Source organism: Boleophthalmus pectinirostris, unplaced genomic scaffold, assembly GCF_026225935.1.
Source record: "Boleophthalmus pectinirostris isolate CB_2022bp ecotype Guang Dong unplaced genomic scaffold, ASM2622593v1 HiC_scaffold_13, whole genome shotgun sequence".
Lineage (NCBI taxonomy): Eukaryota > Metazoa > Chordata > Actinopteri > Gobiiformes > Gobiidae > Boleophthalmus > Boleophthalmus pectinirostris.
The window spans coordinates 5,076,932-5,104,710 of NW_026571036.1; the positions used below are offsets into that span (position 1 = coordinate 5,076,932).

The window sequence follows — 27,779 nt, forward strand, 5'->3', positions numbered from 1 at the left end:
ACTTTAAGTAATTTTATGGATTACGTTACAAACTACATTTTGGGGTATGTAATCTGTAATCTGTAGGGGAATACATTTTAAAAGCCACCTTCCCAACACTGCTTATATCACATTCCATGCCATGTAAAGCGTAAAAACTGGATCCTTCGTATGCAAATGTCCCGCTTGAGGTATTTACGACGCTCGCCCTTTAAGACTTCACGCACGCGCACTGCACTCACAAAAGTTACCTCCTGAACTTCGTGGATTGGAAAAAAAAAAATCTCACACATTCACCCAAAAAAGCAGAGTAGAGGAACTTTAGTGCGAAAATGGCATTCAGACGGAGAAACAAGAGCTACCCGTTCTTCAGTCAGGAGTTTCTCATACAGAACCACGCCGACATCGTGTTCACTTTGGTCATCTTTATCCTGATCGGGCTGATGTTTGAGGTGAGTGAAGGAGCCGATCGCTGCTTTTTTTTTTTTTTCCTTCCCTTCGGGCTCAGCTGTTTTTGGGGGTACGGGTCGGTGTCGGTGCAAAGTTCCGGCTCAAAATCTTTGCAAAAACGTGATTTATTTGACGGATGAGCCACTTTGGGTTGCCATGTAGGGAAGGAAACGCGTAAAGTTGTAAAGGTGTGATGAGATGTTCTCGTTTTTTCCCCTACTTTTGTAACGGTTTTAAGCAGTTTACAAACCAGAAAACTGCAACGACTCAAAAATAATTGAAGTGTACTCGATTTGCATGAGTAGTTACGCTATTAACACGTATTTTCTGCGGGAACTTTTCATTTAGGTGATTTTTGTGGCCGCGGTTAGCTTCGGGAAGTTACTCCACGCGAGTCGAAACAACGTCCAACTTTTTCAATAATAATTTTACTTTTTAAACTTTTAATAACTTTTCTACCACAAAAAAACCACTGCAAGTATTTACAACGAAAATATTTGTCAGCTAGCTACTAAACGCGTAAATACGGAAACGCTGGATTTCAAAATAAAAGTTGAGGAGCTGATTTTTAAAGCGAGCGTTTTATTGCGGCGGGTAAAAACCGGAAGTATGGCTGGTGTTTTCCGGTCGCTTCACGGTCTGTGCGTACTGCCACGTCTCAATCTGCGTGAACCGCTGTAGCCTCTGGACTCCGGCTCCAAAAAATTAGTCCCCGTACCTGGAGGCAATGCATTTTAATACCAGGCGTTTTAATAATGATTTATGGTGTGTTTTTATATTTTATTTGTTTTTATTTTTGCGGAAATTAGCTAAAACTACGCTCAGAAGTGGTAGAGTAGCCAAAAACTGTACTCACGTAAAAGTAGCGTTGCTTATAATAATAATACTTAAGCAGACGTGCAAAGTAGTGGTAAAAAAGTATTTGGGAAAAGTACTACTCAAATACAAGTAAATTAAAGAGTAACTGTCAGGCATACCATGTTATTTATTGTTAAAGTTTACGGATAAAACATGAAGTAACGCAAAATTCTGAGAAAAATTAGACAATCTAAATCATATCTGAAGGAGTGCTAAAAACAGTCATTTCGTATTGTCACATAAAGTTTTTGTCACTTTAGAATTACTCACATCGGGAAGAGGAAGCACAACGTTTACTCAAGTATTAGTACTGCTACTGCAAAACAAATATTACTCAAGTGGGACGTAACTATGCTACCAGAAAAGTACAAAAAGGTCTTTAAAAGGTTATTGAAGTAAATGTAACTGAGTAAATGGAACGTACTGGGCCAAGAAATGATGAAATATTGAGGCGCATCATTTGATACCCATGTCCTGGTTTACTTTAAAATGGTTTAGTCTTTCTATGGTCCTGGTTTAGTCTTGGTTTAGTTTCAGACTCTGAGACTAGAGCTGCGACGATTCATCGAAATAATAATGATGAATACTGTAGTTGATTGTTAAATAATGTTAGTTTCAGTGTTGGGAGTAACACATTATAAAAGTAACAAATTACTGTAATGTGTTGCTTTTTGCTGTAACACAGTAATGTTCGGCATTACAGGGAAAAACATAGTAATATTTTATTCAGTACAAATGTGAGTAATACACGTCACAATGCTTTTTTAACCTGGATTGAAGTGGTGTTTTTTTCGTTTTTCTTCATACAAATTCGCTAAAATTACCGCGATATTAGCTGCTGTGAAACGCCTGAGACGCGCCCGTGTAGACCGTCAGGTGACCGCGAGCGAAAGGACCGACTCAGAACTCCACGCTCCACTGGGCGAAGAGCAGCTGACATCCGATCGCGCTTTGCAGACCCCCTTTTTCCACGGGCTCGGGGGTTCTCGCAGGGGCGGTCCTAGATTCCAAGTTCTAGTCCAACTGAAAACGGTTTAGTCCTGGTTTAGTCCTAGTTTAGACCTGGTTTAGTCCTAGTTTAGTCTTGGATTAGCTCTGATTTAGTCTTGGTTTAGTCCTGGTTCAGTCCTGGTTCAGTCCTGGTTTAGTCCTGGTTCAGTGCTGGTTTAGACCTGGTTCAGTCTGGTTCAGTCCTGGTTCAGTCCTGGTTTAGTCCTGGTTCAGTGCTGGTTTAGACCTGGTTCAGTCCTGGTTTAGCTCTGGTTTAGTCCTAGTTTAGTCTTGGATTAGCTCTGATTTAGTCTTGGTTTAGTCCTGGTTTAGTCTGGTTCAGTCCTGGTTCAGTGCTGGTTTAGTCCTGGTTCAGTCCTGGTTTAGCTCTGGTTTAGTCCTAGTTTAGACCTGGTTCAGTCCTGGTTTAGCTCTGGTTTAGTCCTAGTTTAGTCTTGGATTAGCTCTGATTTAGTCTTGGTTTAGTCCTGGTTCAGTCCTGGTTTAGTCCTGGTTCAGTTTAGTCCTGGTTCAGTCCTGGTTCAGTCCTGGTTCAGTCCTGGTTTAGTCTGGTTTAGTCTAGTCTGGTTCAGTCTGGTTTAGTCTGCTCCTGGTTTAGTCCTGGTTTAGTCCTAGTTCAGTCTGTTTAGTCCTGGTTCAGTCCTGGTTTAGTCCTGGTTCAGTCCTGGTTTAGCTCTGGTTTAGTCCTAGTTTAGTCTTGGATTAGCTCTGATTTAATCTTGGTTTAGTCCTGGTTTAGTCCTGGTTCAGACCTAGTTTAGTCCTGGTTCAGTCCTGGTTTAGACCTAGTTTAGTCCTGGTTTAATCCATATTCGGCGCAAAAGTTCAGCATCTTCGCAGTTATTTTGTTGAGAGTAACTTAAAGTGCTGCAATAATCGTGTAATATTTTACATTTTAAACACAGTAATATTGTAATTTAACAAATCACTTTAAAACGACAGAAACACGTCACAAATAAATAACACATTACAGTTTTAAAGTAACTTGCCCAACAGTGGTTCATTTTTCTGGTTTATGCAGATTTTAAAACACACACAAAAAGAGAATAAGATTATCACGTCATGGAAAGTAAAATATTGGGTTTTATTTTATCTTTAGAATCATTTTGTGACTAGACTTTCTCGAAAACGTAACACCTTTTTGTTCCATCTTGTTTGTTAATCTCCTCAGGTATGTCAAAGTATTTAAAGACAGATAAAACCAGACCACACGACTGTTTTTCCGATCTCTCTCTTTTGAAGCGCACCACACCTTGCATTGTTTTAATTTAACGTGTTAATCCTGAGGCGAAACCAGCTCACGATTATCTTCAGGGGCTGCACGTCGCCGTTTGATCCGCCCGTCCACGTTGTAATTCATGATGTTTTGTCGTTCTTGTACAAATACTGCGAATTCAGAGGCTCTGGGGGATCGGGGGAAGAGAGGCGACACTTAAGAACTGTTTACACGAGAAAGCTTGCAAGTAAAAACGACAATATTTTATCAGAAGTGCCTTTCGTTTAGACGGCGTTTTTGTGGCTTAAAAACGCAAAAATCTGAAACCAAACTCCAGAGTGGAAAAGTTGAACACGCTCCGCCGTAGTGTTTCCGTCTGCGCTGCCCAAGACGCAAAAAACTCTGGTCAGATCTGCTCGGGTCGTCACGTTGTTTATGTCGCAGACGTCACCACGAGCCGCCTGGAAAACACACACAATCGAATCCCACACACTTTTGCGTCACCGTACGAACGCAGATTTACTCCTGAAAACACTCGTCTAAACACGGAATAAAAAGTGAAGATGCGACGGCAATTTTATGGCCCCACCGATTGAAACCGGGTCTAAATCAGGTCTAAATCAGGTCTAAACCAGGACTTAAACCAGGACTTAAACCAGGACTTAAACCAGGACTTAAACCAGGACTTAAACCAGGACTTAAACCAGGACTGAACCAGGATTAAAATCAGGTCTAAACCAGGAATAAACCAGGTCTAAATCTAGGACTAAACCAGGTCTAAACCAGGAAATAAAACCAGGATTTAAAACCAGGACTAAACAAGGACTAAACTAGGACTAAAATGAAGTTTAAACCAGCTCTAAATCCAGGTCTGAACCAGCTCTAAAACTAGATCTGAACCAGCTCTAAAACCAGGTCTGAACCAGGTCTGAACCAGGTCTGAAACCAGGTCTAAACCAGGACTAAACCAGGCCTTAAACTGTGTCTTAAACCAGGTCTGAACCAGGTCTGAACCAGGTCTAAAACCAGGTCTAAAACCAGGCCTTAAACTATGTCTTAAACCAGGTCTAAACCAGGTCTAAACCAGGACTAAACCAGGACTAAACCAGGACTAAACCAGAACTAAACCAGGTCTAAACCAGGACTAAGCCAGGATTTAAACCAGGACTAAACTAAACCAGAAAAAAAACCAGGTCTAAACAGGTAAAAGGTCTAAACAGGACTAGAACTAAACCAGACTCCAGACTAAACTAAACCAGGTAAACCAGGTAAACTCCCAGGAATAAACCAGGTCTAAACCAGGTCTAAACCAGGTCTAAATCTAGGACTGAACCAGGTCTAAACCAGGTCTAAACCAGGTCTAAACCAGGACTAAAACCAGGACTAAAACCAGGACTAAAACCAGGACTTAAACCAGGACTTAAACCAGGACTGAACCAGGATTAAAATCAGGTCTAAACCAGGAATAAACCAGGTCTAAATCTAGGACTGAACCAGGTCTAAACCAGGATTAAACCAGGATTTAAACCAGGACTAAACAAGGACTAAACTAGGACTAAAATGAAGTTTAAACCAGCTCTAAATCCAGGTCTGAACCAGCTCTAAAACTAGATCTGAACCAGCTCTAAAACCAGGTCTGAACCAGGTCTGAACCAGGTCTGAACCAGGTCTAAACCAGGTCTAAAACCAGGCCTTAAACTATGTCTTAAACCAGGTCTAAACCAGGTCTAAACCAGGACTAAACCAGGACGGACTAAACCAGAACTAAACCAGGTCTAAACCAGGACTAAGCCAGGATTTAAACCAGGACTAAAATGAAGTTTAAACCAGCTCTAAATCCAGGTCTGAACCAGCTCTAAAACTAGATCTGAACCAGCTCTAAAACCAGGTCTGAACCAGGTCTGAACCAGGTCTGAAAACCAGGTCTAAACCAGGTCTGAACCAGGTCTGAAACCAGGTCTAAAACCAGGCCTTAAACTATGTCTTAAACTAAACCAGGTCTAAACCAGGTCTAAACCAGGACTAAACCAGGACTAAAATTAAGTTTAAACCAGCTCTAAATCCAGGTCTGAACCAGGTCTAAAACCAGGTCTAAAACCAGGCCTTAAACTTATGTTCTCTTTTGGGACCTCTGTTGTACAAAACATAAATCTATCAAAAAGAGAATCTGAGTTGAGGCAGATTTACTTTAGTTTAGTTTAGATTTTCAAGACTTGATCTCAGTTAATGCGACTTAATCCTCCTCATACCTGCAGGGTTTTGTCTCCTCCTTTAGTTTTTTTTTTTTTTTAGTGTTGAAAGTTTCAAGCAGGAACCACACTCGGGTCACACAGCTGTACGACTGACCTGCTGCAAAAATAAAACGGGGATTTCCTTCTGGTTTAGACGAAGTTAATGCCTCCAGACTTTGTCTAATATCAGCGTGGAAATTTGATTGTAAGATCGACAAAACTCAAGCAAAATTCATCACAATTTAATCACTCTTCTGCTGAATGAAAGAAACCACAAAATGTTTTTTTTTTTTTTATGTCGTGTTAGTGACAGGAGTTTTTGTTACTGCTTTGTCAGTTTGAGCTCAGCACAAAACGATCAGATTAATAAAAGCAAAACACTTCCTGCACCGTTGTCGTTGGATTTGTTGAGTCATAATTTCGTGTTAAAGCCGCAGTATCTGATTTTTATCGTCTTAAAATGTGACGAAAGAGAACTAATTTATTCGAAACGGTTTGAAAAGTATGACGGAGTATAAGGGTCGGATAAAAAATAAAATTAAAAATGCCGGCGCTACGAGAATAAAGTCGTAACATTTCAACATTAAAGTCGAATAAAGTCGAAGCCAGAAAAAGTCGCAATTTTACGAGAATAAAGTCATAATTTTACGAGAATAAAGTCGTCATTTTATGAGAATAAAGTCGTAATATTAGGAGAATATCAGCTGCTCGGAAAGTCTGAATGAGTCTGAGGCTGGAGTTTTCTGTGGAGAATTTGGAGCTTTTTGTAAAGGAGAAGAATCCGTGTATCATTCGTTCACTCGACTGAACCAGGACTGAATCAGGACTAAACCAGGTCCGGAACCAAACCAGAACTAAGACCAGGATTGAGGCCGGGGCCAGACCAGGACTGAAAATGGTTTAGTCCTGGTTTAGTCCTGGTTTAAGTCTTGGAAATGGGAAACGGCATTTCCATGACTTTAAAATGCGATGCACATACGGACTGCCAGGACTAAACCTTTTTCAGTCCTGGTCTGGTCCCGTTCTCAGTCCCGATCTCAGTCCTGGTCCTTGTTCCCGGTCTCAATCCTGGTCGTAATTGAGCATTAAGCCCTGCAGTCTGAACGTAGCCAAAGTGGCACGTTGTGCTCGCTTTTTTGGTTCGTTCCTCCGTTCCGTTCCTCGTCGGCGTGGAGCGATGAGTGTGTCTGCGGGTGTTTGTCGCCGCACGGTCGCTGTCTGCTCCGTGCGTGTTTGCGGCTTTGTATTTTACTGAAGTTGTGCCGAGTGGATTCGTGTATGGGGCGCTCTGGATTGTGGCGCGCGGTGGTTTTTTGATGAGGTTGGAGGCTTAAGAGCGTCTAATAGTCCGGAAAATACGGTAAAATGAAAAACACCAATTTTACTCAAAACTGTGAACACAATTGTAGCTCTTACTACTTGATTATGGAAACAATCATTATCACGATTATTTTGGTCAATATTGAAATTATGATTATTCAGACGAGTATATATTTTTAGTTACACGATGTATTTATTCAGCATTTCTCTTTAAAAAAACAACAAAAAACTTTGAACATGAAATAAGGCAGAAAAACATAAGTGTATCCAAAATAAACTCTATATCCAGCTGTTCTACAATCTTTAAGTATATTTATTTTACTTTTAAAATATATTTATATAAATATTTTCCCAAAATAAACTTTGTTAAGCTTTAAATTGTTTCAACTCGATTATGAGGCTGACACACAAATTGTTTGACAAATAGTTTGACACACAAATCAAAATCATGATCAAAATTCGATTAATTGCACAGTCTTAGCTCTTACACAAAATAATTTAGTCATATAAACCTAAAAATACTCTTGACAATACAGCAGCCTACAATATTGATACTGTATTGATACATCTTAAATATTGAAAATTTGTTGAGGGAGATTTAGACTTAAGACTTAAACGAATGTTATTGATCCACAAGGGAAATAATTTGGATTATCAGTATTTTGATTATTATTATTATTTTATTTTAAATTATTTTGGTTATTATTATTAATTTTATTTTAAATTATTTGGATTATTGTTATTATTTTTATCTGTTTTATTAGTATTTTGATATTATGTCGATTTAGTGCTCAGTTTTTCCAACACAGTTTTTCCTTCTCTTACTCTGTACTGGCGCAAAGTCTTGAATAATATGATTAATTTGTGGTATTTTTTTCTAATCTTTATTTTATTTTATTTACTTTTTGTCATTTTAGGCCACTGCCAAGACAGCCATCCTGTTCATCCAGCCTCAGTACAACGTCACCACACTATCACCAGGTACGGATTTGTTTCCTAATGTTTCAAACTTGTTTTACTACATCTTTTTTTAGTGTCACATGTTACAGGAAAAGAAAAATGTTTTGTTTTTTGTTTTTGTTTTGTCAAAATAGCTCATGGTAAAAGGCAGAAAGCACTTATTCATACTTTTTTGTCTTTTACGGGTATTCAGCCATTAACATTATTCTCTTTCCATTAATACTTTTACTTTTACTACTACTAATACTAATACTATTTCTACTAATACTACTACTTTGATAAACTTGTATCTAAGAGGAGATGCCAAGTATTTGTTTCTGCGTTGGACCCATGTGCGTCAGAGTAAATCACAGTTTACAAACTGAGCTTGAATAAATGTTTTCTTTATGACTTTTGACAGTTCAGAGTTGAAAGATTGAATTTTCATTGAAGCAAGTTGTTCATTTTGACTGGTTGTTGACTTGTGGAAAAATAGGAGTTCAAAAGCTACAGATAAATTGTTTATTCAAAATGTTATTATTATTTTATATTCTGTTTATTCTGGATTCAGTGTTTAAGTAAAACTACTATTAAACATTTATTTTAATAAGAAAAAGTTTAACATTACATATCTCGAAAAAAGAGAAAACATGCAGATGATGTTGACATTTTTTATATTATTTAGTTTGGCCCACGATTAAGTCACAGTTTTTAATTTTGCCCTCTGTGAATTTGAGTTTGACAGCCTCGCTCTTAAAGGTTGTATAGAGGATTTTCCAAGGAACGAGAAATCCAGCGACTGTTTGTCCTTTTTCAAATGTTGCGCATGCGTGAAACCACCCCCCCTCCCCTACAGCTCCTACGTAGAAACGCCTCCTCCCGCCTCCTCCTTTACGCCAGAAACAGGTTTGTTTACAGCCGGTGCTGCACATGACTTGTAAACAACTAACTACAGTGTTGGTTAGACAAGACGGAGAAGTGAGGAGCGGGGGGAGGGGGTGTGCGGACATTTCGTTCGCGGACGAGAAGTGAGGAGCAGGGAGAGGAGAGAGGAGAGAGGAGAGAGGGAGCAGTACGCGGAGATTCCGTGCCCGGAGAAGTGAGGAGCAGGGGGAAGAGCGGATCGGGCAGCGGGGACAGGAGCAGGAAAGGGGTGCAGAGAAGGTTGCGCGGAGATTCAGTGCGAATGAACTAGCTACAACACGCAGCAGCAAGCGGACTCTTTCTTTGCCTTGAAAATTACGTTTTCAGACATAGGATATCGCTTTCATGTCCTGAAAAACGTTTGTCTAACTCTTGGAAATAAAGTACGTTTTCATAATAAGCAGAAGTTTCCTGTCCAGGAGTAATTTGTGGACCAGTGCGTCAGTCTTTAGACCCTGCGTCTGCTTCAGTCGCGCCATCGCTGGAATGAATCTTCAAGAATCACCTTAGTTTGGCTTCGCTGCTTTTCCCCTTGTCTTCTTCTTTCAGCGACCTCAAAAACGGACTTTCTTTTGCGGCGAACTGCTCCTGGATTCTTGTCTGCCATTGCAACAAACTTTGTGCGAACTGCGAGGAAGATATAGGTCAAAAAAAGCCGCTAAGAACTGTTGCGTTGGTGGAGTAAACAGCGTCTGTGCGTCTTGCGTCTGTGGACTGCGTGACAGTCGTACGTAAACCACGTACCGGCGGCGCAGGCAAGTCAGTTACGCTAGAAACGTAGGGAGTTTGATTGACAGCCTGTCAGCTCACAGATAACGAGGCAGTGTCGTTATCTATTGGCAAATGTTTAGCCCCACCACGTCCAGAGTTGATGAATTTTTATTCTCTTTTTTTTGGTCATCATAATTACAAGGCTACTGCACCTCTATAATCTATCACTGACAATTTGAAACAAAAAAAAAAAAAAATCCTCCATACAACCTTTAATTATAGTGTTCATTAGCCTCATTAACAATTAGTGTTTTCTGTGCATACAATAGTCTTAATTGATTAATTGTGTATAATGTGTGATCCCTCAGCTCAACATTTAAATGAGTATTATCGCTGAAATTGTTGTGATTTTATTCATTTAGAATTATAATCCAGTGTTTTCTAAATGAATCGTCCTGATGCTTCTGTTTGCAGAGGGGGAGGTGACTCTTTACCACTACGGCTGGAAGGACGCAGCCACAGTGCTCTTCTACTTCTTCATCGTCATCATCCTCCATGCAGTGGTCCAGGAGTACCTGCTGGATGTGAGTACCACGCATAGTACAAGTAGAACTGTTAACTCTTTCCCCCATGAAGACGACATTTGACGACCCCCCTGAACCCATAATGACGACTTTTGACTCCTCCGCTGTTTCACTAAAGACGAGATTTGACGACCTTTAGAAACGGCTCGGTTTTTCACATTTAAACAGAGACTGTGATCGGTCGGGGCCACTACAACCCACACTAGACTGACCAATAGGATTCAAGGATATGTTTTCGCCGTTTTTTTTCCGAAGTTAATCGAAGTAGTGACGATGGTAGCTTCCAGAAAAAACACAACACGAAACACGTGCAATGGAAAGATCGCGGCGCTGCGGCGCACAGTTTTAGAAATAATGAGGAGCGGACGTATTTTATGGATAAGTTTAGAGAAAGTGACTTTTATAGATTTCAAAGTGATGATGTTGAAGTTGATTATAAAGTGGAAAACAGCGACAGCGACGGACTTTCGGGGAGAAGGTGAGATGCCGCTGATGCGTCTGTGTGGAGTCCTGCGATGTCCAAACAAACTATCTGAGCTTTATACTCGATTATGAACCAAAATTACCCTGAAATCTGGATGTTGCCCAGGCCAGTCCTTTAAAATATTTTCAGTCTTTTTTTCCAAGATGCGATGTATAACAGAATCACTACAGAAAAAACGCTTATGTGGAGCTCTGCACTCGAGAAAACTAACCAAGATGACAAATACTGGACACTCACTGACGGGGAAGAGTTTTATTATTATATTATTATATTAGCTAATAAGCTAAATGAGTTGAATAAGTTAAATGGAAAAAAATGAATTGGGTGCACACAGGTGAACAACAGGTAAAAACAGGTGCACACTTGGCTATACTGTATCTGCTGGTGATATGAAATCTGTTTAAATACTTTGACAAAGTATATATATATATATATATATATATTATATATATATATATGAATATAGTACTCAGAACATGCAGATATCAGATGCTGAATATTGTTTTTTGTTTTCGAGTTTGCACCTGACCAGGTAAACTCTCATTTTCAGTGAGCTGTTATACACCTATAAATGAGTTGAATCACATTTAAACATTCAGAAATGAAGAGTTCAGAGTCTAAGGTTTCCAGAGATACAAATATGTCTGTGTTACAATTAAGTTCATGAGTGTAAAAATCATTTATAATCACTCGTGGAAGTCTGTTTTCTTTTATGCAGTTATGCTCTATGGGTGTAGCCCTAGTAACATATGTATGGGTTGTTCCTAGTCGGCGTCCAGGGGGGAAAGAGTTAAACTGGGCAGGACCTGGAGGACTACAGGGGGACACACAGTAGAGGTCTGATCGGGACAGAATCTTCAGTCCCACTCCTGCTCCTGCCAGCATCAGTAATTCTCATTGCAACTGTTGAGCCTTCAGTTTTCTCTTTGTCATGAGACACAGAGGCTTAAGGTCCTGAAGAGAAATCGCAGACTTGTAATTTTCATTCCCACTCTGTGATATTTTGTCCCACTGCCGGCTGCAAATCTCGTGAGATGGGGTCGTTCACTTTCTTAAGCTCAAACACGGAGAAGCGGAAAGGAACTGTCTAAAATGTGCGTGAGATTAGAGCACATCCACAAATTTAGGCTACTTAAAATGTTTTTATTAATGCCAAATAAAATATCCAGCACAAATGATGTATAATAGGCCAATATGAATCATTTGTATATTTAATTTTAGATTCATATTTAGTTTGCGGGACTGAAGTTTATCATCCCACCTGCCTGCTCCCGCATTGTGCAGTCACACTCCCGTCTGCAATGAGCTTTCAAAATGTGTCCCGCGCTGCACTGTTTGCAGAGCTGTAATACACAGTTTAATAGTGAAAAAAGTGTATTTAGTTTAGTTCCACTTTAAATAAAAATACTTTCCAGAAATGGATCTATGGTTTGTGGACTGAACCAACGGCATCGTTTAACAAATACTTATAAGCAGGTTATTTTCAGAGGTGGTATCACAGAATATGAAGAATATGCACACATAATAACATAATAACAGTTCATTTGTGGTGGTCTCAGGCTGTTTCAGGAGTTGAGTTGGTGAGTTGGTAAAGATGATTAGCCACCACCCACTCTTATTATATTGCTTATTACAGAATGTTGTGTAGGCACCATAAAAAAATAATAGTGTATAACTACACAATAACAACAGCAACATCCATGATGATGACAATAATAATAATAGTTCAAGTTTATCTAGGTTTTATAGCACATTATCATACATGCTGCACTTTGTGTATATCGATTAAAAACTGTAAGGACTGTCATAATTGTATCATCATTTCCTTTATTATACCTCAAACTGGCTCGGAAATAGACTGTGGTATTTTGCCACAGCAAGTACAATTTTGTCCAACACAGCAACATCTTCCTCTCTCTTTCTCTCTCTTTTCTCTTTCTCTTTCTCTCATTCTCTCTATCTTTCTCTCTGTGTCTTTCTCTGTTCTTTGCACACTGTCCTTTAGTTGTTTGATTTTTTCCCTTAAATGTCAGCACCTTTTCTTTGGAATGTATTTGAGTTTTTTCCCCTCAAATTAATTTTTTTCCATTAGTGAAATTTCTGAGTTGCCACTAAATGTTTGTATATTAACACTTTTCATTAAATGTGTCAAAATGAGGTGATTGTGTGTAACGGCTGCACTAATGCTGCGCCGCGTCATTGTCGCGTCACCACATTATGGATCTATATATTTTCCTGCTTTTTTGTCCTTGGCCAATCACATCCCTGATACAGAGATTTTTGTTTTTCATGTTGCAGAAGCACTTTGTTCCTACATGAAGGCGACCACTTTGCACTTCAATAAAAAAAGACCTTGTGGAATTTCGCATATTTGTTTTTGCAGTAGTTTTTGGGGGGTTATTTTTCCTGTACAGATATCGAAATATATATTGTGCATCGAGATATAACAAAATAAATCGATATATTATTGCTTCATATCGCCCAGCTCTACTTCATTGTATTTTAAACACCATACACCCTCACTAGAATCATTTGGATCATTTCAGTTCTGGATTGGCCAATCTCTGCTGAAGAAAAGATAAAAGGAGCTGTTAACTTGTTCACTACCACTGTGTGACATCACAAGGTGGAAGAGATCACTCCATTACTCAAACATGAAAGAAACAAAACACAACTCCGGGTCTGTTTTTGACGAAGCAACAACATTATAAGACGTCTTAAATCTTACAAGAGTCAGTTTTGTGTAATACAGGACCTTTAATATCACTTGTAAAGAAATACAAGAAGTAAAAAGTAAATTTAAGGACATGCTGGTGCTGGTCAGAGACTGTGGCAACCCAAACGAGCAGAAGGAAGAGAGTTTGTTTGTCGAGCTCCACATGTTTGCTGTACCGGTTTGTCAGTGACGCTACAGGGACAAGTGTATTTACAGGAATGTCTTCTCCTTGTTATGTAAAAAGCTTTTGTGTTTCCTGATTGTGAACGGATCATCCATCTGACAGTAAAGCCTCCCTCTGGGGCTTTTCTGAGCGCATGTATACCACTCCTGTAAGGTGTGGTACAGTCGGGCCTATCAGCTTTCACCGCGTCTGTGGAATATTCTCACAGGGCAGAGGAAGGAGAAGGTCAGAGGAGAGAGTCAGAGGAGAGAGTCAGAGGAGAGAGTCAGAGGAGAGAGTCAGAGGAGAGAGTCAGAGGAGAGAGTCAGAGGAGAGAGAGAGTCAGAGGAGAGAGTCAGAGGAGAGAGTCAGAGGAGAGAGTCAGAGGAGAGAGTCAGAGGAGAAGGTCAGAGGAGAGAGTCAGAGGAGAGGGTCAGAGGAGAGGGTCAGAGGAGAGGGTCAGAGGAGAGAGTCAGAGGAGAGAGTCAGAGGAGAGAGTCAGAGGAGAGAGTCAGAGGAGAGAGTCAGAGGAGAGAGTCAGAGGAGAGAGTCAGAGGAGAGAGTCAGAGGAGAGAGATCAGAGGAGAGAGTCAGAGGAGAGAGAGAGAGTCAGAGGAGAGGAGCAGAGGAACATAGGAACAGAGCAGAAAGTCAGAGGAGCCTAGGATGCAGAGTAGAGGTGAGATCGGGCCTAAAAAATTCAGCCCGACCCGACCCGGCCCGAGCCCGACCAATTACCTTGATTTGCAGGCCCGAGCCCGAAACAAACCCGAAATGTCATATTTTATTTGTGACTCGGGAGGAGGAGCAGTGCTCAGCGTCGAGGTGCCAGTCTTTTTGCTCTCGTATGAAAGCAAAGCGCCACATTGACGACATTCAGCGAAGCCAACGCAAGTTTCTGTAGCATTTTCAACAATCAATTTGAAGCTTTTCCACACCTCACTCTTACCGGTGCGTGTTTGTCTTTTCAGTTCTCCTGCCTTTAGTTTAACTTCTTGCTCCTCCATATTGGGGACACCAGGTCAAAATAGATGCAGACTTGCGGAGGGGAAGATGATTAAATTAAGAGGGGGCGTTCACGTGCGCAGAGCTCTGGCTCTGCGGATCCTGTTTAGTAGTTAAATAGCAATTACATTACATTACTTCTCTGTTTTATCCATATTATTTATTTTATAACAAGTATTCCTTAGTTTAGTATCCACACATCGTTTTAGCATACATTTTATAAACATATATTTATTTGAAAAAAAGTCAGCGAAAGAGAAGCCCGACCCGACCCGAAGTAATGATTGACATTTTAAATTCAGGTCGGGTCGGGCTTGGGCTTGGGCTCGGTCTTAAGATCTTACCTCTAATGCAGAGGAGAGGGTCAGAGGAGAAGGTCAGAGGAGAAGGTCAGAGGATGCAGAGGATGCCCTAGATCTAAATCAGGACTAAACCAGGACTAAACCCAGGACTAAACCCAGGACTACACCAGCACTAAACCCAGGACTAAACCCAGGACTAAACCCAGGACTAAACCAGGACTAAACCAGGACTAAACCAGGACTAAAACCAGGACTAAACCAGGACTAAAACCAGGACTAAAACCAGGACTAAAACCAGGACTAAAACCAGGACTAAAACCAGGACTAAACCAGGACTAAACCAGGACTAAACCAGGCCGCGTGGACCGTGTCTCCTCTTCTATCAATAATATTTTTAATACGGTTGAATAAAGTCTGGGATTTTTATTTTTTTTTATCAGACAAAACATCTTATGTGAAGATTTCCTCGTCTTTGTTTCTCTACAGTAAATCAAGTAATCCAAAGTATTCAGATTACATTACTCACTTTAAGTAATTTAATGGATTCTGTTACAAACTACATTTTGGGGTGTGTCATCTGTAATCTGTAGGGGATTACATTTTAAAAGTAAACTTCCCAACACTGCCCTCACCGCACTTAAGCTACACTCTGTCCTAAATCTGTGCAATTAATCGAATTTTGATCGTGATTTCGATTTGTGTGTCAAACGATCTCCAAACTTGTAAAATTGAAAAAAGTTTATTTTGGGGTATTTTTTTAAATAAATAAGTATATTTATTTGTAGAACAGCTGGATATTTAGTTTATTTTGGATAATTTTTTGCTTTTCTATGTCTTATTTCACGTTCAAAGTTTATTTTATTTATTTTATGTTTTATACGTCGCAAAACTGCTCTAAGGTTCATATTTGTAGCCTAAATTTATTAATAAGAGATCAGAAAATAGCATCGTATGTGTCATTTAAACGTCCTGCTGAGACTCATATTTAGTTTAAACTGACGCTGTTTATTATAGAGAAGCAGTAAAAAAGGGTTTGAGTGTCAAAAATTAATGTATATTGTTTGCAAACCAGTGCATTTATTATATATTTATTGAGTTTAGAGTCATTTTAAGTCTATTTTTTAGGTGTGGTCCTGTGTATCTGCCCAAAAAGTCTGAGAGATTAAATATTAGAGTTAAAGTTCTTGTGTAATATTGTGGATTTTCTCGTGTTGTGTTTTTGCAGAAAGTGAACCGGCGCCTCCATCTGTCCAAAAGTAAAAACACCAAGTTCAACGAGTCGGGTCAACTGTGCGTGTTTCACCTGGTGTCCAGCGTGTGGAGCCTCTACGTCCTCCTCACGGTGAGAGAGAGAAGAGAGGGAAGAGAGAGAGAAAGGGAGGAAGGAGAGGGAGGAGGGAGAGAGGAGGAGAGAGAGAGAGAGAGAGGGAGGAGGAGAGAGGAGAGACATGGAGGAGAGAGGAGAGAGGAAGGAGAGAGAGGGAGAGGAGGAGAGAGGGAGGGAGAGGGAGGAGAGAGAGAAGAGAGGAGAGGAGAGAGAGGGAGAGAGAGAGGAGGGAGAGGAGGGGAGGAGAGAGGAGGAGAGAGGAGAGAGAGGAGAGAGGAGAGAGGGAGAGAGGAGAGAGGGAGGAGAGGAGGAGGAGGGAGAGAGGAGAGGGAAGAGAGAGGAGGAGAGAGAGAGAGGAGGGGAGAGGAGAGGGAGGAGAGAGAGGGAGAGACATGGAGGAGAGGAGGAGAGAGAGGAGGAGAGAGAGGAGAGGGAGGAGGGAGAGGAGGGAGAGAGAGGGAGGAGGAGAGAGAGAAGAGAGGAGAGAGAGAGGGAGAGGAGAGAGAGGAGGAGGGAGAGGGAGGAGAGGGAGGAGAGAGGGAAGGAGAGAGAGGGAGAGGGAGGAGAGAGAGGGAGGAGGGAGAGGGAGGAGGAGAGGAGGAGAGAGGGAGGAGAGGGAGAGAGAGGGAGGAGGGAGGGAAGGAGAGAGGAAGAGAAAGAGAGAGGGAGAGGGAGAGGAGAGAGGAGGAGAGAGAGAGAGAGGAGAGGAGAGAGAGAGAGAGAGAGAGAGAGGGAGGAGGGAGAGAGAGGAGAGAGAGGAGAGAGAGGAGGAGGAGAGAGGAGGAGGGAGGAGGGAGGGAGGAGGGAGGAGAGGGAGGAGGGAGGAGGGAGGGAGGAGGGAGAGAGAGGAGGAGGAGGGAGGAGGGAGGAGGGAGAGAGGGAGGAGAGGGAGAGAGGAAGAGAGGGAGGAGGGAGAGAGAGAGAGGAGGAGGAGGGAGAGAGAGGGAGAGAGAGAGAGAGAGAGGGAGAGAGGAGAGAGGGAAGAGGGAGAGAGAGAGGAGGAGAGGGAGGAGAGAGGAGAAGAGAGGGAGGAAGAGGAGGAGGAGAGAGGAGAGAGAGGGAGGAGAGAGGAGAGAGAGAGAGGAAGAGAGAGGAGAGAGGGAGGAGGGAGGGCAAGGGGGAGGAGAAAGGAAGAGAGAGAAGAGAGGGGGGAGGAGAGAGAGAGAAGAGAGGGGGGAGGAGAGAGAGAGAAGAAAGAGGGGAGGAGAGAGGGAAAGACAATGAAGAGAGAATGAGAGACAGGGAGGAGAGAGGAGAAGAAAGGGGAGGAGAGAGGGAGAGATGAGGAAGAAGGGGGATGAGAGAAGTAGAGAGAGAGAAGAGAAAGGGGAGAGTAGAGAGGGGAAGAGAGAATGAGAGACGAAGGAAAGAGGGAGAGAGAGAAGAGAGGGAATGCGGAGAGACGGGGAGGACAGAGTGAGAAAGAGGGAGGAGAGAATGAGAGATGGAGGAGAAAGAGAAGAGGGGAGGAGAGAGGGAGAGACAGAGAGGAAGAAGGGGGGAGGAGAGAAGGAGAAAGAGAGAATGGAGTGGGGGGAAGAGAGGGAAGCACAGAGAAGAGAGAATGAGAGACGGAGGAAAGGGGGAGAGAGAGAGAGAAGAGAGAGGGGAGGAGACAATGATAGAGAGAGAGAGACAAGGAGGAGAAAGAGAAGAGACAGGGAGGAGAGAGAAGAGATAGGGAGAGACAGGGAGGAGAGAGAGAGAGAGAGAAGACAGGGAGAGAAGAGATAAGGACAGAGAGAGAAGAGAGACAGAGAGAGACAGGGAGAGAGAAGGAGAGACAGGGAGGAGAGAGAGAGACAGGGAGGAGAGAAGGAGAGACAGGGAGGAGAGAGAAGAGATAAGGAGAGACAGGAAGAAGAGAAGGAGAGACAGGGAGGAGAGAAGGAGAGACAGGGAGGAGAGAGAAGAGATAAGGAGAGACAGGGAGGAGAGAAGGAGAGACAGGGAGGAGAGAAGGAGAGACAGGGAGGAGAGAGAAGAGATAAGGAGAGACAGGAAGAAGATAAGGAGAGACAGGGAGGAGAGAAGGAGAGACAGGGAGGAGAGAGAAAAGATAAGGAGAGACAGGGAGGAGAGAGAAGAGATAAGGAGAGACAGGGAGGAGAGAAGGAGAGACAGGGAGGAGAGAAAAGATAAGGAGAGACAGGGAGGAGAGAGAAAAGATAAGGAGAGACAGGGAGGAGAGAGAAAAGATAAGGAGAGACAGGGAGGAGAGAGAAAAGATAAGGAGAGACAGGGAGGAGAGAGAAAAGATAAGGAGAGACAGGGAGGAGAGAAGGAGAGACAGGGAGGAGAGAAGGAGAGACAGGGAGGAGAGAGAGGAAGCGAGAGAGAAGAGAGGGGGGAGGAGAGAGGGAGAGACAGGAAGGAGAGGGAAGGAGACAATGAGAGAAAGAAGGGAGGATAGAGAGAAGAGAGAGAGGAGAGCTGATCACTACAGCTGATGATTAAATAAGAATCTTTTTAAATCTCTGTGTGTGTGTGTTTTTTTCCTCGTTGCAGGAGGGTTATCTGTTACACCCGAGCAGTCTGTGGGAAAACTATCCTCACGTACATTTAAGGTAAACACAAAAACAACTGAAGTCCACAGTGCATCAAACAGTAATAATACAGACACAGTAGTAGAATAAAATAAGTATAATATGTATGAAAAAGGTCTTACTTTGTTGCTTATCTGAATATAAATCACATATTTATTTGTGATTTGGTGTGGGATAAGGTTTTTTGACAGGAAATTACTTAAAAGGCTGAATTTTAGTGTCGTTCAGTGTTATTCTTCACTTTCCTGACTCATTCTGAGCATCTTATTTATCGAGTTTGAGTTGAGTTGAGTTTATTTGACTTAATTACATAAAAATACAGGTATTTCCTACATTTTCTCGTCTCTAGTTCACCTCCAAACCCTCTTGTTCTTCTCTTGCAGGTTCCAGGTGAAGTTCTTCTACCTGACTCAGTTGGCGTACTGGCTCCACGCGCTGCCAGAGCTTTACTTCCAGAAGGTCCGCAAGGTGAGAGAGGAGGGGCCTGGGAGCCGCCACACTGCACACTGAGGACTCTGTGTGTGTGTGTGTGTGTGTGTGTAACGTGAGCCGCTGGTTTCCTACATTATGAACTTATGTATTTCTCTTTCCTCGTAAAATCCTCTAAACAGCCTTTTAAGTAAAGTCCAGATACCTAAAGTACAGTACTTCACTACTTTTATTCTGTATAACAGCCAGGAGCGGGGGGTTGCCAGGTGTGAAAGCGTATCCTCCAGTTTAGATAAAGGCTTTTTGTTTTGCAGGAGGAGATCCCCCGGCAGCTGCAGTACATCAGCCTCTACCTGCTCCACATCGCAGCTGCTTATTTGTTAAAGTAAGACTCAACTACTAACTACTGAACGCATGTAATGGGGCCCGATCAAGCAGAAGTAAACAACAAGGCCAAAAATTCAAGTTAATGCATCTGATATAAAAATGTATTCAACAGATACATATGTACTCTAGTTTATGAAGTCTATGAAGGTACATGATTTAAAAAAAAAAAAAGTATTTAAAATGATAAAAATTTGCTTGGAAGGACTGACATATTTTATAGAAATAGTTTCCTTTCATTTTGAAGTAATATTAAAGTATTCGGAAGAAAAAAAGCGACAAATTATGTAAAATCCTGCACCTTCTACTTGTTTGTACAATTTTCCCTCCGTTACTTTTCCCTCCGTTACCATGACCTTTCTTAATAAAAAATCTCATTACTAAAAAAAGTAAGAGGTTTTTCAACCTAATCTTGTACCATATGGTAGAAAACTATATGAAGCAAATATTCAAACCAGTTTGTTAAGGATATGTAAGTGAGAACCAAGAGTTATCACTGTTTGGATTTATTGCCCAAAAAGTGCTGCATATTTCATTCCCTCCGTTACCGACATGAGTTTTAAAATTTTTTGTCAACAACTTGAAAGAATATCACAGGTTTAACTTGACCCTGTTGGAGTGTAACTCTTTCCTACATTCTGATACTTTACTTATTTCAATAGTCCCTCTAGTTTCTGAATAAGAGACATTTGAATGTCAAAAATCTGACCCTGTTTCCCTCCGTTACCACTTGACCGAACCCAATACTAATACTGCTACTACTACCAGTCAAAAGTTTGGACACACCTTCCCATTCAGGGTTTCAGGTCTTTCTTTACTACTTTCTAAATTTACATATATACAGAAGACATCAAATATATGATGAAAGATGTATGGAATTATGTAGCAAAGAAAAAGGTTCAATAAAGCTGTAACTTTTTGGTTGGGGGTCCGTCACCTGCTTTTTTTTAAATTCATTTAATTAAATTCTTCATCCTCGGTGTCACTTCTGAACAACTCGGCCTCGACCTCCGGAGGTAAACATTGCGCCGCTTCCTCTTCTGTGTTGCTGTCGTCAGACTCGGCATCAGTTCCAGTTAGAATTATTCTGGTCTTTCTGAATCCCGACAGGATGGTTTCGGTGTCACTGAAGTCCAGACTTTGTCCATCCATCCAGTGACTTCAGGAAAGTTTCATGGTTCATCCTCCCGGTGTCACGAGTTTCTCTCTCACTCCAAACTTTCTTTCTGCTGCTCGATTTCCGTTTTCAGCTGCAGATTTCACGAATTGCTGTTTGTAATCTGCAAAATCTGATTTTCTTTTCGGGTGCATTTGTGTTCAGTTTTCTCAGTCGTCTTTATAAGTTTGTTTAAATGTTAAATTGTTCAGTGGTGCAGAAGTAACGGTGCGATCGACTGACGTGATACAGACAGGACAGAGGCTCTTTCTGCAGGAGACATGCGCAGTAGAGCCAAGTGACAGTGGTACAGGAGGAACAGGAGCAGCAGATACTCACACACAAGACTAGAACCTCTCCACGCTTCACTGTGAACATTTTAATATAGAAGTCGCAGGAAACACCCAAACCGTGAAAAAAAGTGCAACTTATAGTCCAAAAAATACGGTAATTTATCCCAGGGCTGGTTTCAGTAGTTGTCCTGTTTAAATGTCCATGTTTCTAAATGCGTCCTCAGTGTGTGTATCCGTGCTCATATTGTGTTTTTGTGTTTGTGTGTCCAGTCTGAGCCGTGTGGGCGTGGTGCTGCTCTTCCTCCAGTACACGTCGGAGCTGGCCTTCCACATCGCCAGGCTCTTCTACTTCACCGACGAGAACCACCACAAAATGTACGCACCTCCGTCTATGCGAACAAGCGTAAAACTGTCCTGCGCCGTTACATTTAGGGTCTTTTTCAATTACATTTATTTCTGTAGAGCCCGAAATCACAACAGCAGCCTCCTCGTGCAGATTAATACAGTTAAATTAACCAAAAGAAGGTCCGAAAATAAAACAATGATGCCGTTATTGGTCAGTAAAAGACCCTTGATTCGTGATTAGCTGGGATTTAGGTAGAGTCCATTAAGTGAGGCTCGTACTATGTTCTGATTGAATATTTTGAGAACCAAAACACCAAATTATAACATGAACAACTTGGCCTTCATGTCCAAAATGTTTGTATTTTAAAGGGACAGTCTGGAATTTTGGACATAGGGCCTCATTTCTTAGTGTTGGAGACGTGTGGAGACACTTTTTAAAATATTCCATCCAGTCCTTGTATTTGCAGAGGTCGCTGGTGCTAGACTAGTGCATGTCAATGGTCATAGTTCTCCTGCCACTAAAAACAGTCTTAACCACTCCACAAAACACCCGAAACAAATCTATTATCACTCCAGACTGTCCATGTAAATGTTTGTGTTGATAGAATAATTTTAGAAGTAAAACCAAAGTTGCATTTATAGGATTTATGTCTGAGCAGCAGCAGCAGTGAGTTGTGCTTCCTGATAGAAAGTTTGGCAGCGGCGGACTGATATATGAGAAAATAGTCCCTTAACATGTGACAGTTCATGCGATGCGAGATTAGTTTTCTTTCAAACATTATTCTTCTTGCGAAGTCCATAACTGCAAAAGGGAATCAGATCTGAGGCAGTATGGGCAGGATTGATCCACAGGAAGGACGAAAAAGGAAACATTTGGCTGCCTAAATCATCCCGAGTTTGCAGAGAACATTTTGTATGTGGAGCGACAACAAAGCAAAATCCGTTTGTTAATCGAGAGGTTCAGAAGACAAACAGACTGAGCTGCACTTTCTTGTTCTTGTGGTTTTACAGCAACATCACGTCTTGGTCTCTCTGCAGTGGAAGGTGTTTCTTGGTGAACAGTTGGTGCATTTCGCTTTGGCGTTGACTTTTTAAATTCGTAACCGAGGTTGAGCGAAGAATCAGGCTTTTGCTTTGTCGTCGCTTCCACATACAAAATGTTCACTGCAAACTCGGGATGATTTAGTCAGTCAAATGTTTCCTCTTTGGTCCTTCCTGTGGATCAATCCTGCCCATCGCCTTCACCTTTCACTATTTTTCAATTCCGTTGGGAAGGGAAACAGTTTGAACGGAGGTTTGCAGTCACACACATCTGATTCACTTTTGCATTTATGAAGTTCGTAAACAAATTTCTCGAGCCGTTTTCCGCTGTTAGGATCCAACAACCACACAATTAACGATGTCCAAATCCCAAAACTAAAATATGATAATATCAGAACCAGAAACAAAAGCGACATGGTTCAAAAGACTTGAAAAGATCGACTTTGACAATAGACGCATCCAACTGGGAAAACAAACATGACGGTTTGATGCTCACTTTTTCGGAGGATCCTTCCCAAAATGCATTGCCCGATGATCAGAAGTCTGAAATTCGTGATGCATCTATTGATATATTGTTCTGGCCAAGGATATTACTATGAGAAAAGGTGGATTTAGTTTTTAGTCTCACTTTAACCAGACCCGAATTTGAATGATCTTGACTTGGTATTTGCGATGTTCGTGTTGTTTGTGTGATCAGGTTCGACTTGTGGGCGGTGAGTTTTGTGTTTACGCGGATGTCCACCCTGACCCTCATGTTCCTGGCTGTGGGCTTTGGTCTGGCCCGCTCCGAAAACCAGGCCCTGGACTGGGACTCCGGGAACTTCAACACCGTCCTCATAAGGTCTGTCCCGTCCCGAGTCTGGCGCTCAAATCCCGCCTCAGATGAGTTTAAAGTGAACATTGTGTGTGTGTGTTTGTTAGGATGACGGTGCTGCTGCTGGTGTGTCTCACTCAGTCGTGGCTCCTGTGGAAGTTTATCCGCTTCCAGCTGCGTCGATGGAGAGAATTCCGACACGAACAGGCGCTGCGTAAGAAAACGGCGGCCAAGCAAGCCCTGCGTCCGCTCAAGAGGGACTCCTGTGAGTGCGGCCGGACTGTGTGGAGCCGTGTCGTACTGCGCTGTGTTACTCACGTGCAGGTCGTCAAATCAGACGTCAAAATGTCTGATAGAATGGGTTGTTCAACGGACTCGGGGTTCTCTCATGGGCGGTTCTAAATTCCAAGTCCTAGTCCAAGATTAGTCCTGGTTTAGACCTGGTTTAGACCTGGTTCAGCTCTGGTTTCGTTCTGGTTTAGTTCTTGTTTAGTCCTGGTTTAGTCCTTGTTTAGACCTGGTTTAGTTCTGGTTTAGTCCTGGTTCAGCTCTGGTTCAGTTTAGTTTAGTCCTGGTTTAGACCTGGTTTAGACCTGGTTCAGCTCTGGTTTAGTCCTGTTTTAGTTCTGGTTTAGTCCTGGTTCAGTTGGTTCAGTTTAGTTTAGTCCTGTTTAGTCCTAGACCTGGTTAGTCCTGGTTTAGTCCTGGTTTAGTTCTGGTTTAGTCCGGTTCAGTCTGGTTCAGTTGTTTAGTTTAGTCCTGGTTTAGACCTGGTTTAGTCTGGTTTTCCTGGTTTAGTCTGGTTTAGTCCCTGGTTTAGTCTTAGTTTTTAGTCCTGGTTTAGACCTGGTTCTGTTTAGTCCTGGTTTAGTCCTGGTTTAGTCCTGTTTAGTCCTGGTTTAGTCCAGTTCCTGGTTTCCTGTTTCCTGGTTAGTCTGGTTTAGACCTGGTTCAGTCCTGGTTCAGCTAGTTTAGTCCTAATTTAGTCATGGTTTAGTTCTGGTTTAGTTCTGGTTTAGTTCTTGTTTAGTCCTGGTTTAGTCCTTGTTTAGACCTGGTTCAGCTCTGGTTTAGTCCTAATTTAGTCCTGGTTTAGACCTGGTTTAGTCCTGGTTTATTCCCGGTTTAGTCCTAATTTAGTCCGGGTTTAGACCTGGTTTAGTCCTGGTTTAGTCCTGGTTTATTCCTGGTTCAGCTCTGGTTTAGTCCTAATTTAGTTCTGGTTTAGTCCTGGTTTAGACCTGGTTTAGTCCTGGTTTATTCCCGGTTTAGTCCTAATTTAGTCCGGGTTTAGTCCTGGTTTAGACCTGGTTTAGTCCTAGTTTAGTCCTGGTTCAGTCCTGGTCCAGTCGTTTAGTCCCGGTTTAATCTGGTTTATTCCCGGTTTAGTCCTGGTTTTCAGTCCTGGTCCAGTTAGTCCTTAGTCCTGGTTTAGTCCTTTAGTCCTGGTTTAGTTTAGTCTTTAGTCTTTAGGGTTTAGTCCTGGTTTATTCCCGGTTTAGTCCTAATTTAGTCCGGGTTTAGTCTTGGTTTAGACCTGGTTTAGTCCTAGTTTAGTCCTGGTTTAGTCCTGGTTCAGTCCTGGTTTATTCCCGGTTTAGTCCTGGTTTAGACCTGGTTTAGTCCTAGTTTAGTCCTAGTTCAGTCCTGGTTCAGTCCTGGTCCAGTCCTGGTCCAGTCCTGGTTCAGTCCGGTTTTTTCCCGGTTTAGTCCTGGTTTAGACCTCTTTTAGTCCTGGTTTATTCCCGGTTTAGTCCTAATTTAGTCCGGGTTTAGTCCTGGTTTATTCCCGGTTTAGTCCTAATTTAGTCCGGGTTTAGTCTTGGTTTAGACCTGGTTTAGTCCTAGTTTAGTCCTGGTTTAGTCCTGGTTCAGTCCTGGTTTATTCCCGGTTTAGTCCTGGTTTAGTCCTAGTTTAGTCCTAGTTTAGTTAGTCCTGGTTCAGTCCTTAGTCCTGGTTCAGTCCTGGTTTAGTCCTGTTTAGTCCTAGGGTTTAGTCCTGGTTCAGTCCTGGTTAGTCCTGTCCTCCTGTTTAGTCCTGGTTCCTGGTTCAGTCCTGGTTTAGTCCTGGTTTGGTTTAGTCCTGGTTTAGTCCTGGTTTAGTCCTGGTTTAGTCCTGGTTTAGTCCTGGTTAGTCCTGGTTTAGTCCATATACGGCGCAAAAGTTCTGCATCTTCGCAGTTATTTTATTGAGAGTAAAGTTCTGCAATAGTCGTGTAATATTTTACATTTTAAAAACAGTAATACTGTAATGTAACAAATCACTTTGAAATAACAGAAACAAATCATAAAAATAACACATTACAGTTTTAAAGTAACAGTTCTTATTAAAACCTCTCCTCCTCTTCTCTTCCAGTGAGCCACCACGAAAACGGCGTCCTCAAAGCGGAAAACGGAGCCTCGCCTCGGACCAAAAAACTCAAATCCCCCTGAAGAGCGCCCCCTCATGGACTCCACCTGACCCCGGGACTGTCCGAGCTGCGGTTCTCCATCAGGCCAGCGGTGGGGGGGGAGGGGAGCCTGGACCTGGCGTTGAGAAGCCAGCGCCTGCTCCAGCGTCCTGGGTCAAAGCCGCCGCCGCCGCAGGCCCGACGCGCTCCCCGCCGCACATCGCACAGACATCTCATTTATCAGTATTCTCCAAGAGGAGCGCCAGTCTATGAACTATATGAACTCTGAATGTGATCCAAACTCCCACCGCGTAAAGGATCAACTACAGTACTGAAGGTCACATGACTTGAATTCAGATTTATCGAGTACTTTAGTTTAGTTTCGTCCGCTTTTCTTCATTTCATTATATTCATGGATTTCAGGTACTGTTCTGGAGCTTTCTCCCGTGTTCTAACGTTGTTCCCTCATCAAAAACACGCCTGAAGAGCTTTTAGACGTCATCCATGCATGTTTTGAGTAATTTAGCGATCTCTCCCGGGCCATATTCAAACCCCTCCTCGTGATTTGCTGTAAGATTGGACGTCACCCTCGCTCCCACACGACAATTCTCCATAAATATACAAAAACAGGATATAAAACAACGCAGTAGAACTCGACAAACGTGATGTGATGTGCTGTATTTTCGTAGACGTTTTTCACGACAGCTGGAAGTGTCGCGATGTACGGTAAACGAAACTCCCGGTTGATGCTTTTCTCTCGCAAAATATCTGTGGAAATGTCTCGTGTATTTTCCACCAGCTTCATAAATCTGTCCCATCGCCAAATCTTCAACCAACAAGATCGACAAAGGACAAAAGAATATTCTGTCCATGAAGAATTTATCCGCAACGATCAAGGTAAGAAAGACGCAAACGTAAAGGAGAAAAAAAACGACGAAGCATTAGTGAACTACTGAATAAAAGTAACGTTATGGTCATGAATAAAACATCAGTAATTTGTGATCTCAGACTAGAATTCTAGGATTAAAATAAATTTAAAATCAACAGAGAGATTTGTTAAGTTTAAATGCTACAGATGTTCACAAATTACAAGTCTCACATTTAAACTGCACAAATCTACATCACTGTTCCCCAAAGACTTTTTCGCGACTCTTTGATGGATCACAAGAGATTTTTTTTTTTGGGTCGCCTTGTCACGATCTGCATGTAGGTCTGCGATATACAGTTCTGACAGTATTTCTATTCTTATTCCTTTCACCACTACATTTATGTGTGAATTGGGATTTTCTGTGCTCATGAAAATGAAAACAAAACTCAGAAACAAACTCAACGCTGCTCCGTTAACACGCTAATTTCTAATCTTTTGATGAATATTTTATTGACTATTTTGTTCCAATATTGCTGGTTCAGTTGAATGTTGAAAAGTAAAAAAAAAGGGCTTCATTTAAAGGTTGTATGGAGGATTTTTTTTGTTTCAAGTTGTCAATGATAGATTATAGAGATGCAGTCGCCTTGTAATTATGATGACCAAAAAAAAGAGAATAAAAATTCATCAACTCTGGACGTGGTGGGGCTAAACATTTGCCAATAGATAACGACACTGCCTCGTTATCTGTGAGCTGACAGGCTGTCAATCAATCTCCCTACGTTTCTAGTGTAACTGACTTGCCTGCGCCGCCGGTACGTGGTTTACGTACGACTGTCACGCAGTCCACAGACGCAAGACGCACAGACGCTGTTTACTCCACCAACGCAACAGTTCTTAGCGGCTTTTTTTGACCTATATCTTCCTCGCAGTTCGCACAAAGTTTGTTGCAATGGCGACAAGAATCCAGGAGCAGTTCGCCGCAAAAGAAAGTCCAGAAAGACAAGACAAGGGAAAAGCAGCGAAGCCAAACTAAGGTGATTCTTATAGATTCATTCCAGCGATGGCGCGACTGAAGCAGACGCAGGGTCTAAAGACTGACGCACTGGTCCACAAATTACTCCTGGACAGGAAACTTCTGCTTATTATGAAAACGTACTTTATTTCCAAGAGCTCGACAAACGTTTTTCAGGACACGAAAGCGATATCCTATGTCTGAAAACGTAATTTTCAAGGCAAAGAAAGAGTCCGCTTGCTGCTGCGTGTTGTAGCTAGTTCATTCGCACTGAATCTCCG

At 42.0% G+C, this 27,779-nt stretch overlaps 1 protein-coding gene across 1 annotated transcript; it reads left to right on the forward strand.

Moving 5' to 3' along the window:
- Window positions 1–237: 237 nt before the first annotated feature.
- tram2 (translocation associated membrane protein 2) lies at window positions 238–26,492 on the forward strand. Its single transcript, XM_055149124.1, has 11 exons — window positions 238–431; window positions 7,983–8,046; window positions 10,114–10,223; window positions 16,119–16,235; window positions 18,729–18,787; window positions 19,150–19,234; window positions 19,510–19,580; window positions 21,299–21,403; window positions 23,112–23,255; window positions 23,336–23,493; window positions 25,585–26,492. Exons 1-11 carry the CDS (start codon window positions 312–314, stop codon window positions 25,659–25,661), a joined length of 1,110 nt encoding a protein of 369 aa, XP_055005099.1. The 5' UTR covers window positions 238–311; the 3' UTR covers window positions 25,662–26,492.
- Window positions 26,493–27,779: the final 1,287 nt, after the last annotated feature.

What these genes read in the sequence shown, in the direction of transcription:
- tram2 (XM_055149124.1), top strand. Translation starts at nt 312, where the DNA reads ATGGCATTCAGACGGAGAAACAAGAGCTACCCGTTCTTCAGTCAGGAG. An exon ending in GCAGCTGCTTATTTGTTAAA is followed by an intron (nt 19,581 to 21,298) that starts GTAAGACTCAAC and finishes TTGTGTGTCCAG; the next exon opens with TCTGAGCCGTGTGGGCGTGG. An exon ending in TCCGCTCAAGAGGGACTCCT is followed by an intron (nt 23,494 to 25,584) that starts GTGAGTGCGGCC and finishes CTTCTCTTCCAG; the next exon opens with TGAGCCACCACGAAAACGGC.